General features: G+C 49.4%; 1 protein-coding gene across 3 annotated transcripts in view; it reads right to left on the bottom strand.

Annotated features, from left to right (window-relative positions):
* The window catches only part of tln1 (talin 1), a 159,258-nt gene that overhangs the window by 51,560 nt on the left and 94,493 nt on the right, over positions 1-13,205 (bottom strand). For all 3 annotated transcript variants that reach the window (XM_064943510.1, XM_064943509.1, XM_064943511.1), the window contains 8 exons: positions 12,569-12,671; positions 9,741-9,949; positions 9,443-9,562; positions 9,108-9,305; positions 8,638-8,777; positions 3,768-3,861; positions 594-683; positions 94-216 (listed from right to left, as the gene is read on the bottom strand). In XM_064943510.1, the coding sequence (XP_064799582.1) occupies positions 94-216; positions 594-683; positions 3,768-3,861; positions 8,638-8,777; positions 9,108-9,305; positions 9,443-9,562; positions 9,741-9,949; positions 12,569-12,671 (1,077 nt within the window). The remainder of the gene's footprint in view (positions 1-93; positions 217-593; positions 684-3,767; positions 3,862-8,637; positions 8,778-9,107; positions 9,306-9,442; positions 9,563-9,740; positions 9,950-12,568; positions 12,672-13,205) is intronic.

The following is a 13,205-nucleotide window of genomic DNA, read 5'->3' as shown; positions in this document are numbered from 1 at the left end:
GGGCCCATAGGGTATACAGGGCCCATAGGGTATACAGGGAATAGAGGGCCATTTGGGACACCCCCTGGTCTGCTGGACTGGAAGGTGGTTTACCTGGGCAGCTGCTTCAGTAAGGCCACACAGGGCTTTAGAGCCAGAGCTGACAGAATCCCCAAACTCAGGCAGATTGCTGTTCTTAGCGTTGTGGGAGATTCCAGCCATGGCTTCCCCCAGGACCTGCAGGACACAAGGTAAATAGATTTAAAATATATATTTTATTTCTTAATATTTCTATATATTTAAACATATTTATTTCACAAAATACCTATACAACATATACAAGGTATAAAGGTGATCGAAAATCTTATTTTAAAAACAAAACACCATTTCCCTGGATATATTCTAGGACATAGTAGGGAGGAAGTATGCGGCAAGTAGGGAGGAAGTATGTGGGAAGTAGGGAGGAAGTATGTGGGAAGTAGGGAGGAAGTATGTGGGAAGTAGGGAGGAAGTATAGAAGGAAAGGAAGAGAAAGGGAGAGAGGAAAAGAAAGAAATGAAATGTTGAAGGAATTAAATTATATTTATCAAGGAGGTGTCTAGTTTGTTGTTTACCTTGGAGTTCTCCATGACACTGTCGATGCAGTCAAAGTAGGAGAGGTCACTGACCGCCTCGGTGGGGTTCTCAAGCATACCCCGAACAGTCTGGAGAGACATGGTACACAGGTTAGGAACATAATCACCCACACAGTCACAACCACAGAGAGAACATATAGACTACTATACATGGACGCGGAAATGCACTCAGACACACCCCACATATACATATGTGCACACACAAGGCACAAGCACACAAAAGAGCTGTCAATTATGCACCCTTCAGGTGACATGTTAATGAACCAGACAAAGAAGACAACTTGAAGCCGTGTAACTAGACCCTGGAGCACAACAACTTGAAGCCGTGTAACTAGACCCTGGAGCACAACAACTTGAAGCCGTGTAACTAGACCCTGGAGCACAACAACTTGAAGCCGTGTAACTAGACCCTGGAGCACAACAACTTGAAGCCGTGTAACTAGACTCTGGAGCACAACAACTTGAAGCCGTGTAACTAGACTCTGGAGCACAACAACTTGAAGCCGTGTAACTAGACTCTGGAGCACAACAACTTGAAGCCGTGTAACTAGACTCTGGAGCACAACAACTTGAAGCTGTGTAACTAGACTGGAGCACAACAACTTGAAGCTGTGTAACTAGACTGGAGCACAACAACTTGAAGCTGTGTAACTAGATTGGAGCACAACAACTTGAAGCTGTGTAACTAGACTCTGGAGCACAACAACTTGAAGCTGTGTAACTAGACTGGAGCACAACAACTTGGAGCTGTGTAACTAGACTGGAGCACAACAACTTGAAGCTGTGTAACTAGACTCTGGAGCACAACAACTTGAAGCCGTGTAACTAGACTGGAGCACAACAACTTGAAGCCGTGTAACTAGACTCTGGAGCACAACAACTTGAAGCTGTGTAATTAGACTGGAGCACAACAACTTGAAGCCGTGTAACTAGACTCTGGAGCACAACAACTTGAAGCTGTGTAATTAGACTGGAGCACAACAACTTGAAGCTGTGTAACTAGACTCTGGAGCACAACAACTTGAAGCTGTGTAACTAGACACTGGAGCACAACAACTTGAAGCTGTGTAACTAGACTCTGGAGTACAACATCAAATGTTGATCTCACACTCAAATCATACCTTCACTGTGTAATAGGAGAAATCATTAGGTAGTAAAACAGCATTTTCCAAGTACGGATAAACCACGCCAATATTCAGATTATTTTAAGTCTATGACCCCAAAAATATATCAGAAATGCATAAAGATATTGATATTCACACATCAATGTTTATATATTAATTACATATTTCTAATACAAATAATATAATATATAATAGTAGAAAACAGTAGAAAAATAGTAACATGTTCTTGACCAATCACCACTAAGTACATTGAAGGGGTGGTTCAGCGATATTACATATTCATATATTTGTTTCCTTATCTTAAACAGTCTATGGACAAGGAGGGAGTACAATCCACATGTTGGTTTGTTAATCTAGCCACAAGACAATATTAGCTTGTTCAAACACAAACCGATCCAAGTCAATGTCCTCCATTTAGAGAGTTTCAGATTCCATGACCAAATCATTTAAAAATGCATTCAAATCACTGAGCAACAAAATATTTTGATGAGATAACTTGGAGGAGGAAGAGGGTCAGGAGCGAGAGAGTGAAGGAGGGAGAAAGAAGAGGGACAGGAGAGAGAAGAGGGACAGGAGCGAGAGAGTGAAGGAGGGAGAAAGAAGAGGGACAGGAGAGAGAAGAGGGACAGGAGCGAGAGAGTGAAGGAGGAGGAAGAGGGACAGGAGCGAGAGAGTGAAGGAGAGAGAGAGAAGAGGGACAGGAGCGAGAGAGTGAAGGAGGAGGGAGAAGAGAGACAGGAGGGAGAGAGTGAAGGAGGAGGGAGTAGAGGGACAGGAGGGAGAGAGTGAAGGAGGAGGAAGAGGGACAGGAGGGAGAGAGTGAAGGAGGAGGGAGAGAGTGAAGGAGGAGGAAGAGAGAAAGGAGGGAGAGAGAAGAGGGACAGGAGCGAGAGTGATGGAGGAGGCAGAAGAGGGACAGGAGGGAGAGAGTGAAGGAGGAGGTAGTAGAGGGACAGGAGGGAGAGAGTGAAGGAGGAGGAAGAGGGACAGGAGCGAGAGAGTGAAGGAGCAGGGAGAGGAAGAAGAGGAGCGAGAGAGTAAAGGAGGAGGGAGAGGAAGAAGAGGAGGAAGAGGGACAGGAGAGAGAGAGTGAAGGAGGAGGAAGAGGGACATGAGGGAGAGAGTGAAGGAGGAGGGAGAAGAGGGACAGGAGCGAGAGTGAAGGAGGAGGGAGTAGAGGGACAGGAGCGAGAGAGTGATGGAGGAGGAAGAGGGACAGGAGCGAGAGAGTGATGGAGGAGGAAGAGGGACAGGAGCGAGAGAGTGAAGGAGGAGGAAGAGGGACAGGAGCGAGAGAGTGAAGGAGGAGCGAGAGAGTGAAGGAGGAGCGAGAGAGTGAAGGAGAGGAAGAGGGACAGGAGCGAGAGAGAAGAGGGAGAGGAAGAAGAGGAGGGAGAGGAAGAAGAGGAGCGAGAGAGAAGAGGGAGAGGAAGAAGAGGAGCGAGAGAGTGAAGGAGGGAGAGGAAGAAGAGGAGCGAGAGAGTGAAGGAGGGAGAGGAAGAAGAGGAGCGAGAGAGTGAAGGAGGGAGAGGAAGAAGAGGAGCGAGAGAGTGAAGGAGGGAGAGGAAGAAGAGGAGCGAGAGAGTGAAGGAGGGAGAGGAAGAAGAGGAGCGAGAGAGTGAAGGAGGAGGGAGTATTAATATTCGTGGTTGGTGGCAGTGGATTTTTTAACATTTTAAACAAAGTGTGGACTGCAGTCTCTCCCTTGCCCATACAGTACTGTTTTTATGATAATGAATATATATATATATATATATACAATTTTACATGTACATTTAAATATGTAAATGTTCCTGAACTATCCCTTTAATATCCACATAAAGAATACATCATGCAGTAAGATAGAACACAGTGTACCTATACCACAAGTCCCAGAAGAACAGTAACACACTCTTTCCCAGCCTTAGCAACTCCCTCACTCCACAGCATTCACATTCACCAACAACTGAATGAGTCATCCAACAAACTGTTCAGAGATTGAAAGACGAAAAAAATGACAACAAATAGAAAGAGAGAAGAACGGGTGTACCTCGAGCTCCCGGAGAGCATTGTCACACTCCTTCTGGCCCGGGGCCTGCTGGGTACACATGGTGATGAGCTGGTTGATACTGTCAGTGACGGCACTGTGGATGGAGAGAGAGAGAGCGAAAGGGAGGTAGCATGTGAGAAAACATGAGGGAGTGTGTTAGTTACAGAGTAACAGAAAGGGTGTGTGTGTGTATGTATGTGTGTGTGAGTGAGTGAGTGAGTGAGTGAGAATGAGGGATGGAGAGCACCAGTCTCTCGCTGTAAATTGCTGTTCGCCCACACACGCTTCAGAGCTTTGGTGTGTAGAATCTCTACAGAGAACTGGTGAGCTGTTTTCTCATCAGAAACTGAAAGCAGGAGAGAGAGCGAGAGAGAGAGCGAGAGAGAGAGCGAGAGAGAGAGAGAGCGAGAGCGAGAGAGAGCGAGAGCGAGCGAGAGACAGAGAGCGAGCGAGACAGAGAGACAGAGAGAGACAGAGAGACAGAGAGAGAGCAAGAGAGAGAGACAGAGACACAGAGAGAGACACCGAGAGAGACACAGAGAGAGACACAGAGAGAGACACAGAGAGAGACACAGAGAGAGACACAGAGAGAGACAGAGAGAGAGACAGAGAGAGAGACAGAGAGAGAGACAGAGAGAGAGACAGAGAGAGAGACAGAGAGAGAGACAGAGAGAGACAGAGAGAGACAGAGAGAGAGACACAGAGAGAGACACAGAGAGAGACACAGAGAGAGACACAGAGAGAGACACAGAGAGAGACACAGAGAGAGACACAGAGAGAGAGAGACATAAGACAGAGAGAGACATAAGACAGAGAGAGACATAAGACAGAGAGAGACATAAGACAGAGAGAGAGACATAAGACAGAGAGAGAGACATAAGACAGAGAGAGACATAAGACAGAGAGATAAACAGAAACAGACAGAGAGACAGACAGACAGACAGACACACAGAGAGAGACACAGAGAGAGAGACAGAGAGAGACACAGAGAGAGACAGAGAGAGACACAGAGAGAGACACAGAGAGAGACACAGAGAGAGACACAGAGAGAGAGAGACATAAGACAGAGAGAGACATAAGACAGAGAGAGACATAAGACAGAGAGAGACATAAGACAGAGAGAGACATAAGACAGAGAGATAAACAGAAACAGACAGAGACAGACAGAGAGATAAACAGAAACAGACAGAGAGACAGACAGACACAGACAGAGACATAGACAGACAGACAGACATAGACAGACAGACAGAGAGACACAGACAGAGAGACATAGACAGAGACATAGACAGGCAGACAGAGACATAGACAGACAGACAGACAGAGACATAGACAGACATAGACAGAGACAGACATAGACAGAGACAGACATAGACAGAGACATAGACAGGCAGACATAGACAGACAGACAGACAGACAGAGACATAGACAGACATAGACAGAGACAGACATAGACAGAGAGACATAGACAGAGAGACATAGACAGACAGACAGAGAGAGACAGACAGACAGAGAGACAGACAGAGAGACAGACAGAGAGACAGAGAGAGAGACAGAGAGAGAGACAGACAGAGAGACAGAGAGAGAGACAAAGTGGAAGTAAGTTGGACAATGTAAATAAAAAGTACGAAAGAGGGGGAGTGAGAACATTAGATGAAGAACAGGAGCGCGAGAGAATGTGAGGGTGGAAAGAAGGCAGACAAAAGAGCAGAGCAGCCCACACTAACGAGCGGAGCAGGCCACACTAGAGAACGGAGCAGCCCACACTAGAGAACGGAGCAGGCCACACTAAAGAGCGGAGCAGGCCACACTAGAGAGCGGAGCAGGCCACACTAGAGAGCGGGGCAGGCCACACTAGAGAACGGGGCAGGCCACACTAAAGGGCGGAGCAGGCCACACTAGAGGGCGGAGCAGGCCACACTAGAGGGCGGAGCAGGCCACACTAGAGAGCGGAGCAGCCCACACTAGAGAACGGAGCAGCCCACACTAGAGAACGGAGCAGCCCACACTAGAGAACGGAGCAGCCCACACTAGAGAACGGAGCAGCCCACACTAGAGAACGGAGCAGCCCACACTAGAGAACGGAGCAGCCCACTCTAAAGAACGGAGCAGCCCACTCTAAAGAACGGAGCAGCCCACTCTAAAGAGCGGAGCAGGCCACACTAGAGAACGGAGCAGCCCACACTAGAGAACGGAGCAGGCCACACTAGAGAGCGGAGCAGGCCACACTAGAGAGCGGAGCAGGCCACACTAGAGAGCGGAGCAGCCCACACTAGAGAGCGGAGCAGGCCACACTAGAGAGCGGAGCAGGCCACACTAGAGAGCGGAGCAGGCCACACTAGAGAGCGGAGCAGCCCACACTAGAGAGCGGAGCAGCCCACACTAGAGAGCGGAGCAGCCCACACTAGAGAGCGGAGCAGCCCACACTAGAGAGCGGAGCAGCCCACACTAGAGAGCGGAGCAATCCACACTAGAGAGCGGAGCAGCCCACACTAGAGAACGGAGCAGCCCACACTAGAGAACGGAGCAGCCCACACTAGAGAACGGAGCAGCCCACACTAGAGAACGGAGCAGCCCACACTAGAGAACGGAGCAGCCCACACTAGAGAACGGAGCAGCCCACACTAGAGAACGGAGCAGCCCACTCTAGAGAACGGAGCAGCCCACTCTAGAGAACGGAGCAGCCCACTCTAGAGAACGGAGCAGCCCACACTAGAGAACGGCGCAGGCCACACTAGAGAACGGCGCAGCCCACTCTAGAGAACGGAGCAGCCCACTCTAGAGAACGGAGCAGCCCACTCTAGAGAACGGAGCAGCCCACTCTAGAGAACGGAGCAGCCCACTCTAGAGAACGGAGCAGCCCACTCTAGAGAACGGCGCAGCCCACACTAGAGAACGGCGCAGCCCACACTAGAGAACGGCGCAGCCCACACTAGAGAACGGAGCAGCCCACTCTAGAGAACGGAGCAGCCCACTCTAGAGAACGGAGCAGCCCACTCTAGAGAACGGAGCAGCCCACTCTAGAGAACGGAGCAGCCCACTCTAGAGAGCGGAGCAGCCCACTCTAGAGAACGGAGCAGCCCACACTAGAGAACGGAGCAGCCCACACTAGAGAACGGAGCAGCCCACTCTAGAGAACGGAGCAGCCCACTCTAGAGAACGGAGCAGCCCACTCTAGAGAACGGAGCAGCCCACTCTAGAGAACGGAGCAGCCCACTCTAGAGAGCGGAGCAGCCCACTCTAGAGAACGGAGCAGCCCACACTAGAGAACGGAGCAGCCCACTCTAGAGAGCGGAGCAGCCCACACTAGAGAGCGAAGCAGCCCACACTAGAGAGCGAAGCAGCCCACACTAGAGAGCGGAGCAGCCCACACTAGAGAGCGGAGCAGCCCACACTAGAGAACGGAGCAGCCCACACTAGAGAGCGGAGCAGCCCACACTAGAGAACGGAGCAGCCCACACTAGAGAACGGAGCAGCCCACACTAGAGAACGGAGCAGCCCACACTAGAGAACGGAGCAGCCCACACTAGAGAACGGAGCAGCCCACTCTAAAGAGCGGAGCAGCCCACTCTAAAGAGCGGAGCAGCCCACTCTAAAGAGCGGAGCAGCCCACTCTAAAGAGCGGAGCAGCCCACTCTAAAGAGCGGAGCAGCCCACTCTAAAGAGCGGAGAAGCCTACTCTAAAGAGCGGAGCAGCCCACTCTAAAGAGCGGAGCAGCCCACACTAGAGAGCGGAGCAGCCCACACTAGAGAGCGGAGCAGCCCACACTAGAGAGCGAAGCAGCCCACACTAGAGAGCGAAGCAGCCCACACTAGAGAGCGAAGCAGCCCACACTAGAGAGCGAAGCAGCCCACACTAGAGAGCGAAGCAGCCCACACTAGAGAGCGAAGCAGCCCACACTAGAGAGCGAAGCAGCCCACACTAGAGAGCGGAGCAGCCCACACTAGAGAGCGGAGCAGCCCACACTAGAGAACGGAGCAGCCCACACTAGAGAACGGAGCAGCCCACACTAGAGAACGGAGCAGCCCACACTAGAGAACGGAGCAGCCCACACTAGAGAACGGAGCAGCCCACACTAGAGTCTGAAGAGGTGCCTTTAGAAAAATAGAAAAGTGTTCAATCAAAGCCTGTCACATCCCTTCTCCTTCAGTCTCATAGCGGAGTAGGGTGAAGTTGTCCCCTAGATGCTGATCTCGGGTCAGCTTTTAATTTTCCCCATTAAGGGCTAAGGTAAGAATTGAGGGAGGGGAAGCTGATCCTAGATCTGTAGATATGGGAAACTTCACACCAGAGCTCTTGTCACCCGTCATCATGACATCCAACTGGGAGAGGTGTGTCCCGTTGAACTTTTCATTCAATATAAACCCCTACTGACAGTTTGTTATGTAACCCTTTCTACACACATCGCACGTTGAAGACGTCTATACAAGAACGCGACTATTGTAACGTGTGTGTGTGTGTGTGTGTGTGTGTAAGACAGGGAGTTAGAGAATGCTCAGAGCTGTATCTACTGTATATGAGAGTGTGTGTGTTAACAATAAGAATTTGAGTAACGTGGAAAGGAACACGTTAACAATTAGCATGGAGCATCATGAGGGTTACAAATATTCAAACAGAAACGATCCCCAGTGAAAATGACGGCACGTTTCCAGTACAAAACTGGAATTTCAATGAATGACTAAATAGATGATTAGAACAGTGTTGAAAGTAGAAGTGAACCCAAGCCTGCTATCTGTAGCTAACTGCATTGTGGATGCTGGGAGGGGTCTGTGGACAGGCTCTAATACCATTCTTACCAAGCCTGCTATCTGTAGCTAACTGCATTGTGGATGCTGGGAGGGGTCTGTGGACAGGCTCTAATACCATTCTTACCGAGCGGCGGCTGCTAGTTGGTTCTTGAGGTTGGGGGAGTTGGGGTCGGTGGACAGGACCTTGGCGGCGAGCAGCAGCTTACTGGACGACATGGAGATGGTCTTGAGGTTGGACACCACCTGCGTCTGGTTCTCCTTGTTCTGAACGGAGGGCAGAGAGGAAGGGAAAAGGTTCAAATCAGGTCATGAAGGTTCTCTCAGTCATTCACGCACATATGAAGTTAGTAACATATTACACACACAAGTATGGAAACATCTGATGAGAGTGAATTGTCTGCATATATCTCAAGACACGTCCCGTCCTCCTCTCTCCTAAACATACACTTAACAAAACATATGACCGCTGCATCGTACACCGTATGAAATGAGCTACACAACATCAGTCAACCTGAACAATACGTCACAACGCAATAGATATCATTTCACCCCCAGTCACATGACACTGGTGTTTCATCGGTGTCCTTCTCTGACCTGTGACTGGCCGGCCATGTCCACGCCGGCATCTAGGAACTCTCCGAAGTCATGGCCGAACTTGCCAGTGGCCTTGGCCAGGTCCTGGGTGGTGCCCCTGGATGACTGGACCAGCTCATTGGCTGACTGGTTGAGACCGGCTGCAGCCTGGTTCAGGTTGACCTGCGCCTCCTGGAAACTCTTCCCACTGGGCGGGAACTGGAGAAGAGAGGTGGAGGAGGGGATAAATGAAGAGGAAAAGTAATGAAAGGGAGAAAAGAGAAGTAATAGTTGAAAACAAAAAAAGTGGTCCTAAAAAGGCAGAATATTTTAGTTTGGTGTGATTTTCTACTCACAGAATTGGCCAGTAGTTTCTTACTGGCCTCTCCGACTGTTCTTATAGCGTTGTCCACATCTCTCTGTCCAGGCAGGCAGTTCACACTCCTGTTCAGGGCCTGGGATACAGCCTTGGCCACCTGTACACAACCAAACACATTCAAATAGAAGCATTTCGTAGGTGGATATGATGTTTCCTAAGGTCTTTCATAGAAGCACAGTCTTGACTGTTGAGGGGTTTACATTCTAATAGTGAGCTCTTTGTGTATTGGCAACAAATATCCAAAAGTATAGAACCTGACAGACTGTCTGACTGACCTGTGCCAGTCTCTGCTGGCTGTCAGGATCTCCCGGCTTGGCAATGGCTCTCTTGGTCTCTTCGATCAGATTGGCCGACTTGTCCATAACGTCACCAGCGCAGTCCAGCATGGCGTTGCGGGCCTGAGGGTCGGCGGTCGTCGCGGCAACCCCACGGGCGGCCGAGGCCAGAGCGCGCAATGCCTGAGCCACGTCTCTGGCTGCCATACCTGAGAGAGAGAGGGGACAAAGCATGAGTACCATCTGTCTCCACTAGAGGGTGCTCCTGAGTCTTCTTCCTTACTCCCACCAGATACATTTTTAGGCTGTCAGACACATTATATACTATACTCAGCACACATGGCTGAGGGCTTCATGATCCTTTTATTATCTGAACTACATTGTTTATTTATTTTTTACATACTTCAGTAAGTTACCTCTAGGCCAGGGCTCTCTAACCCTGTTCCTGGAGAGCTACCGTCCTGTAGGTGTTCACTCTAACCCTGTTCCTGGAGAGCTACCGTCCTATAGGTGTTCACTCTAACCCTGTTCCTGGAGAGCTACCGTCCTGTAGGTGTTCAATCCAACCCCAGTTGGAACTAACCCGATTCATTTTATCAACCAGCTAATTATTAGAATCAGGTGTGCTAGATGATGGTTGGAGTGAAAACCTACAGAACGATAGATAGCTCTCCAGGAACAGGGTTGGAGTGAAAACCTACAGAACGATAGCTCTCCAGGAACACGGTTGGAGAGCCTTTCTGTAGGCCAGGGTTCTCCAACTCTAGTCCCGGAGACCTTCATAATTTAAATGTCTTCACTATTATTCTACAATGTAGAAAAAAGTAAAAATAAAGAAAAACCCTTGAATGAGTAGGTGTGTACTGTAGTTCTCGTTGCCCTGGGTGACCAGTTTGTACACTACCGTAGCTACCTGTGTAGTTCTCATTGCCCTGGGTGACCAGTTTGTTACCTACCGTAGCTACCTGTGTAGTTCTCATTGTCCTGGGTGACCAGTTTGTACCCTACCGTAGCTACCTGTGTAGTTCTCGTTGCCCTGGGTGACCAGTTTGTACACTACTGTAGCTACCTGTGTAGTTCTCGTTGCCCTGGGTGACCAGTTTGTATACTACCGTAGCTACCTGTGTAGTTCTCGTTGCCCTGGGTGACCAGTTTGTACACTACCGTAGCTACCTGTGTAGTTCTCGTTGCCCTGGGTGACCAGTTTGTACACTACCGTAGCTACCTGTGTAGTTCTCGTTGCCCTGGGTGACCAGATTGTACACTACCTGTGTAGTTCTCGTTGCCCTGGGTGACCAGTTTGTACACTACCGTAACTACCTGTGTAGTTCTCGTTGCCCTGGGTGACCAATTTGTACACTACCGTAGCTACCTGTGTAGTTCTCGTTGCCCTGGGTGACCAGTTTGTATACTACCGTAACTACCTGTGTAGTTCTCGTTGCCATGGTTGACCAGTTTGTATACTACCGTAGCTACCTGTGTAGTTCTCCTTGCCCTGGGTGACCAGTTTGTATACTACTGTAGCTACCGGTGTAGTTCTCCTTGCCCTGTGTGACCAGTGTGTATGCTACTGTAGTTACCTGTGTAGTTCTCATTGCCCTGGGTGACCAGTTTGTATACTACCGTAACTACCTGTGTAGTTCTTGTTGCCCTGGGTGACCAGTTTGTACACTACCGTAGCTACCTGTGTAGTTCTCGTTGCCCTGGGTGACCAGTTTGTACACTACTGTAGCTACCTGTGTAGTTCTCGTTGCCCTGGGTGACCAGTTTGTACACTACCGTAGCTACCTGTGTAGTTCTCGTTGCCCTGGGTGACCAGTTTGTACACTACTGTAGCTACCTGTGTAGTTCTCATTGCCCTGGGTGACCAGTTTGTACACTACCGTAGCTACCTGTGTAGTTCTCGTTGCCATGGTTGACCAGTTTGTATACTACTGTAGTTACCTGTGTAGTTCTCGTTGCCCTGGGTGACCAGTTTGTATACTACTGTAGCTACCTGTGTAGTTCTCGTTGCCCTGGGTGACCGGTTTGTATACTATTGTAGTTACGTGTGTAGTTCTCGTTGCCCTGGGTGACCAGTTTGTATACTACCGTAACTACCTGTGTAGTTCTTGTTGCCCTGGGTGACCAGTTTGTACACTACCGTAGCTACCTGTGTAGTTCTCGTTGCCCTGGGTGACCAGTTTGTACACTACTGTAGCTACCTGTGTAGTTCTCGTTGCCCTGGGTGACCAGTTTGTACACTACCGTAGCTACCTGTGTAGTTCTCGTTGCCCTGGGTGACCAGTTTGTACACTACCGTAGCTACCTGTGTAGTTCTCGTTGCCCTGGGTGACCAGTTTGTACACTACTGTAGCTACCTGTGTAGTTCTCGTTGCCCTGGGTGACCAGTTTGTACACTACCGTAGCTACCTGTGTAGTTCTCGTTGCCCTGGGTGACCAGTTTGTACACTACCGTAGCTACCTGTGTAGTTCTCGTTGCCCTGGGTGACCAGTTTGTACACTACTGTAGCTACCTGTGTAGTTCTCGTTGCCCTGGGTGACCAGTTTGTACACTACCGTAGCTACCTGTGTAGTTCTCGTTGCCCTGGGTGACCAGTTTGTATACTACCGTAACTACCTGTGTAGTTCTCGTTGCCATGGTTGACCAGTTTGTATACTACCGTAGCTACCTGTGTAGTTCTCCTTGCCCTGGGTGACCAGTTTGTATACTACCGTAGCTACCGGTGTAGTTCTCCTTGCCCTGTGTGACCAGTGTGTATGCTACTGTAGTTACCTGTGTAGTTCTCGTTGCCCTGGGTGACCGGTTTGTATACTACTGTAGTTACCTGTGTAGTTCTCGTTGCCCTGTGTGGCCTCACTCAGCAGCTGGGCGATGGCAGAGCTCACAGCCTTAGTGCTGTTGCCCACGTCCTGAGAGCACTTCTCCAGCTGCAAAAACACATACAATAAGACACAATGCACATACTTCCACTTGTATAATTCTTATCTTCACACACAATTTAATTAAATAAAGTAACATGAGTAGAAGTGAGTGGTCAAGAATCCTAATTATGCCTACTGTACGGTACATCAGGTTTCATTTTACTGACTGCTCTCGCATACGAAGCATTGAGGGCCAGTTGTGCGTGTCTTTTTCGTAAGTGTCTGCACTGTGGTTGGAATTCTCACAGTCAAGTGCTTGTAATCATCATATAGGCACAGACCCATAGATGGGTGCTGAGGCATGATTCATGATTCTGTGATGGGTGTTGAAATCAGCCTACCAACCTGATTCTGTGGTGGTTGTTGAAATCAGCCTACCAACCTGATTCTGTGGTGGGTGTTGAAATCAGCCTACCAACCTGATTCTGTGATGGTTGTTGAAATCAGCCTACCAACCTGATTCTGTGATGGTTGTTGAAATCAGCCTACAGACCTGATTCTGTGGTGGTTGTTGAAATCAGCCTACAGACCTGATTCTGT

This window comes from Oncorhynchus masou, chromosome 28 (assembly GCF_036934945.1).
Source record: "Oncorhynchus masou masou isolate Uvic2021 chromosome 28, UVic_Omas_1.1, whole genome shotgun sequence".
In the NCBI taxonomy this organism is placed as follows: Eukaryota; Metazoa; Chordata; class Actinopteri; order Salmoniformes; family Salmonidae; genus Oncorhynchus; species Oncorhynchus masou.
Note: the sequence above shows the minus strand (reverse complement) of the source record. Positions and strands in the feature narration are given on the sequence as shown.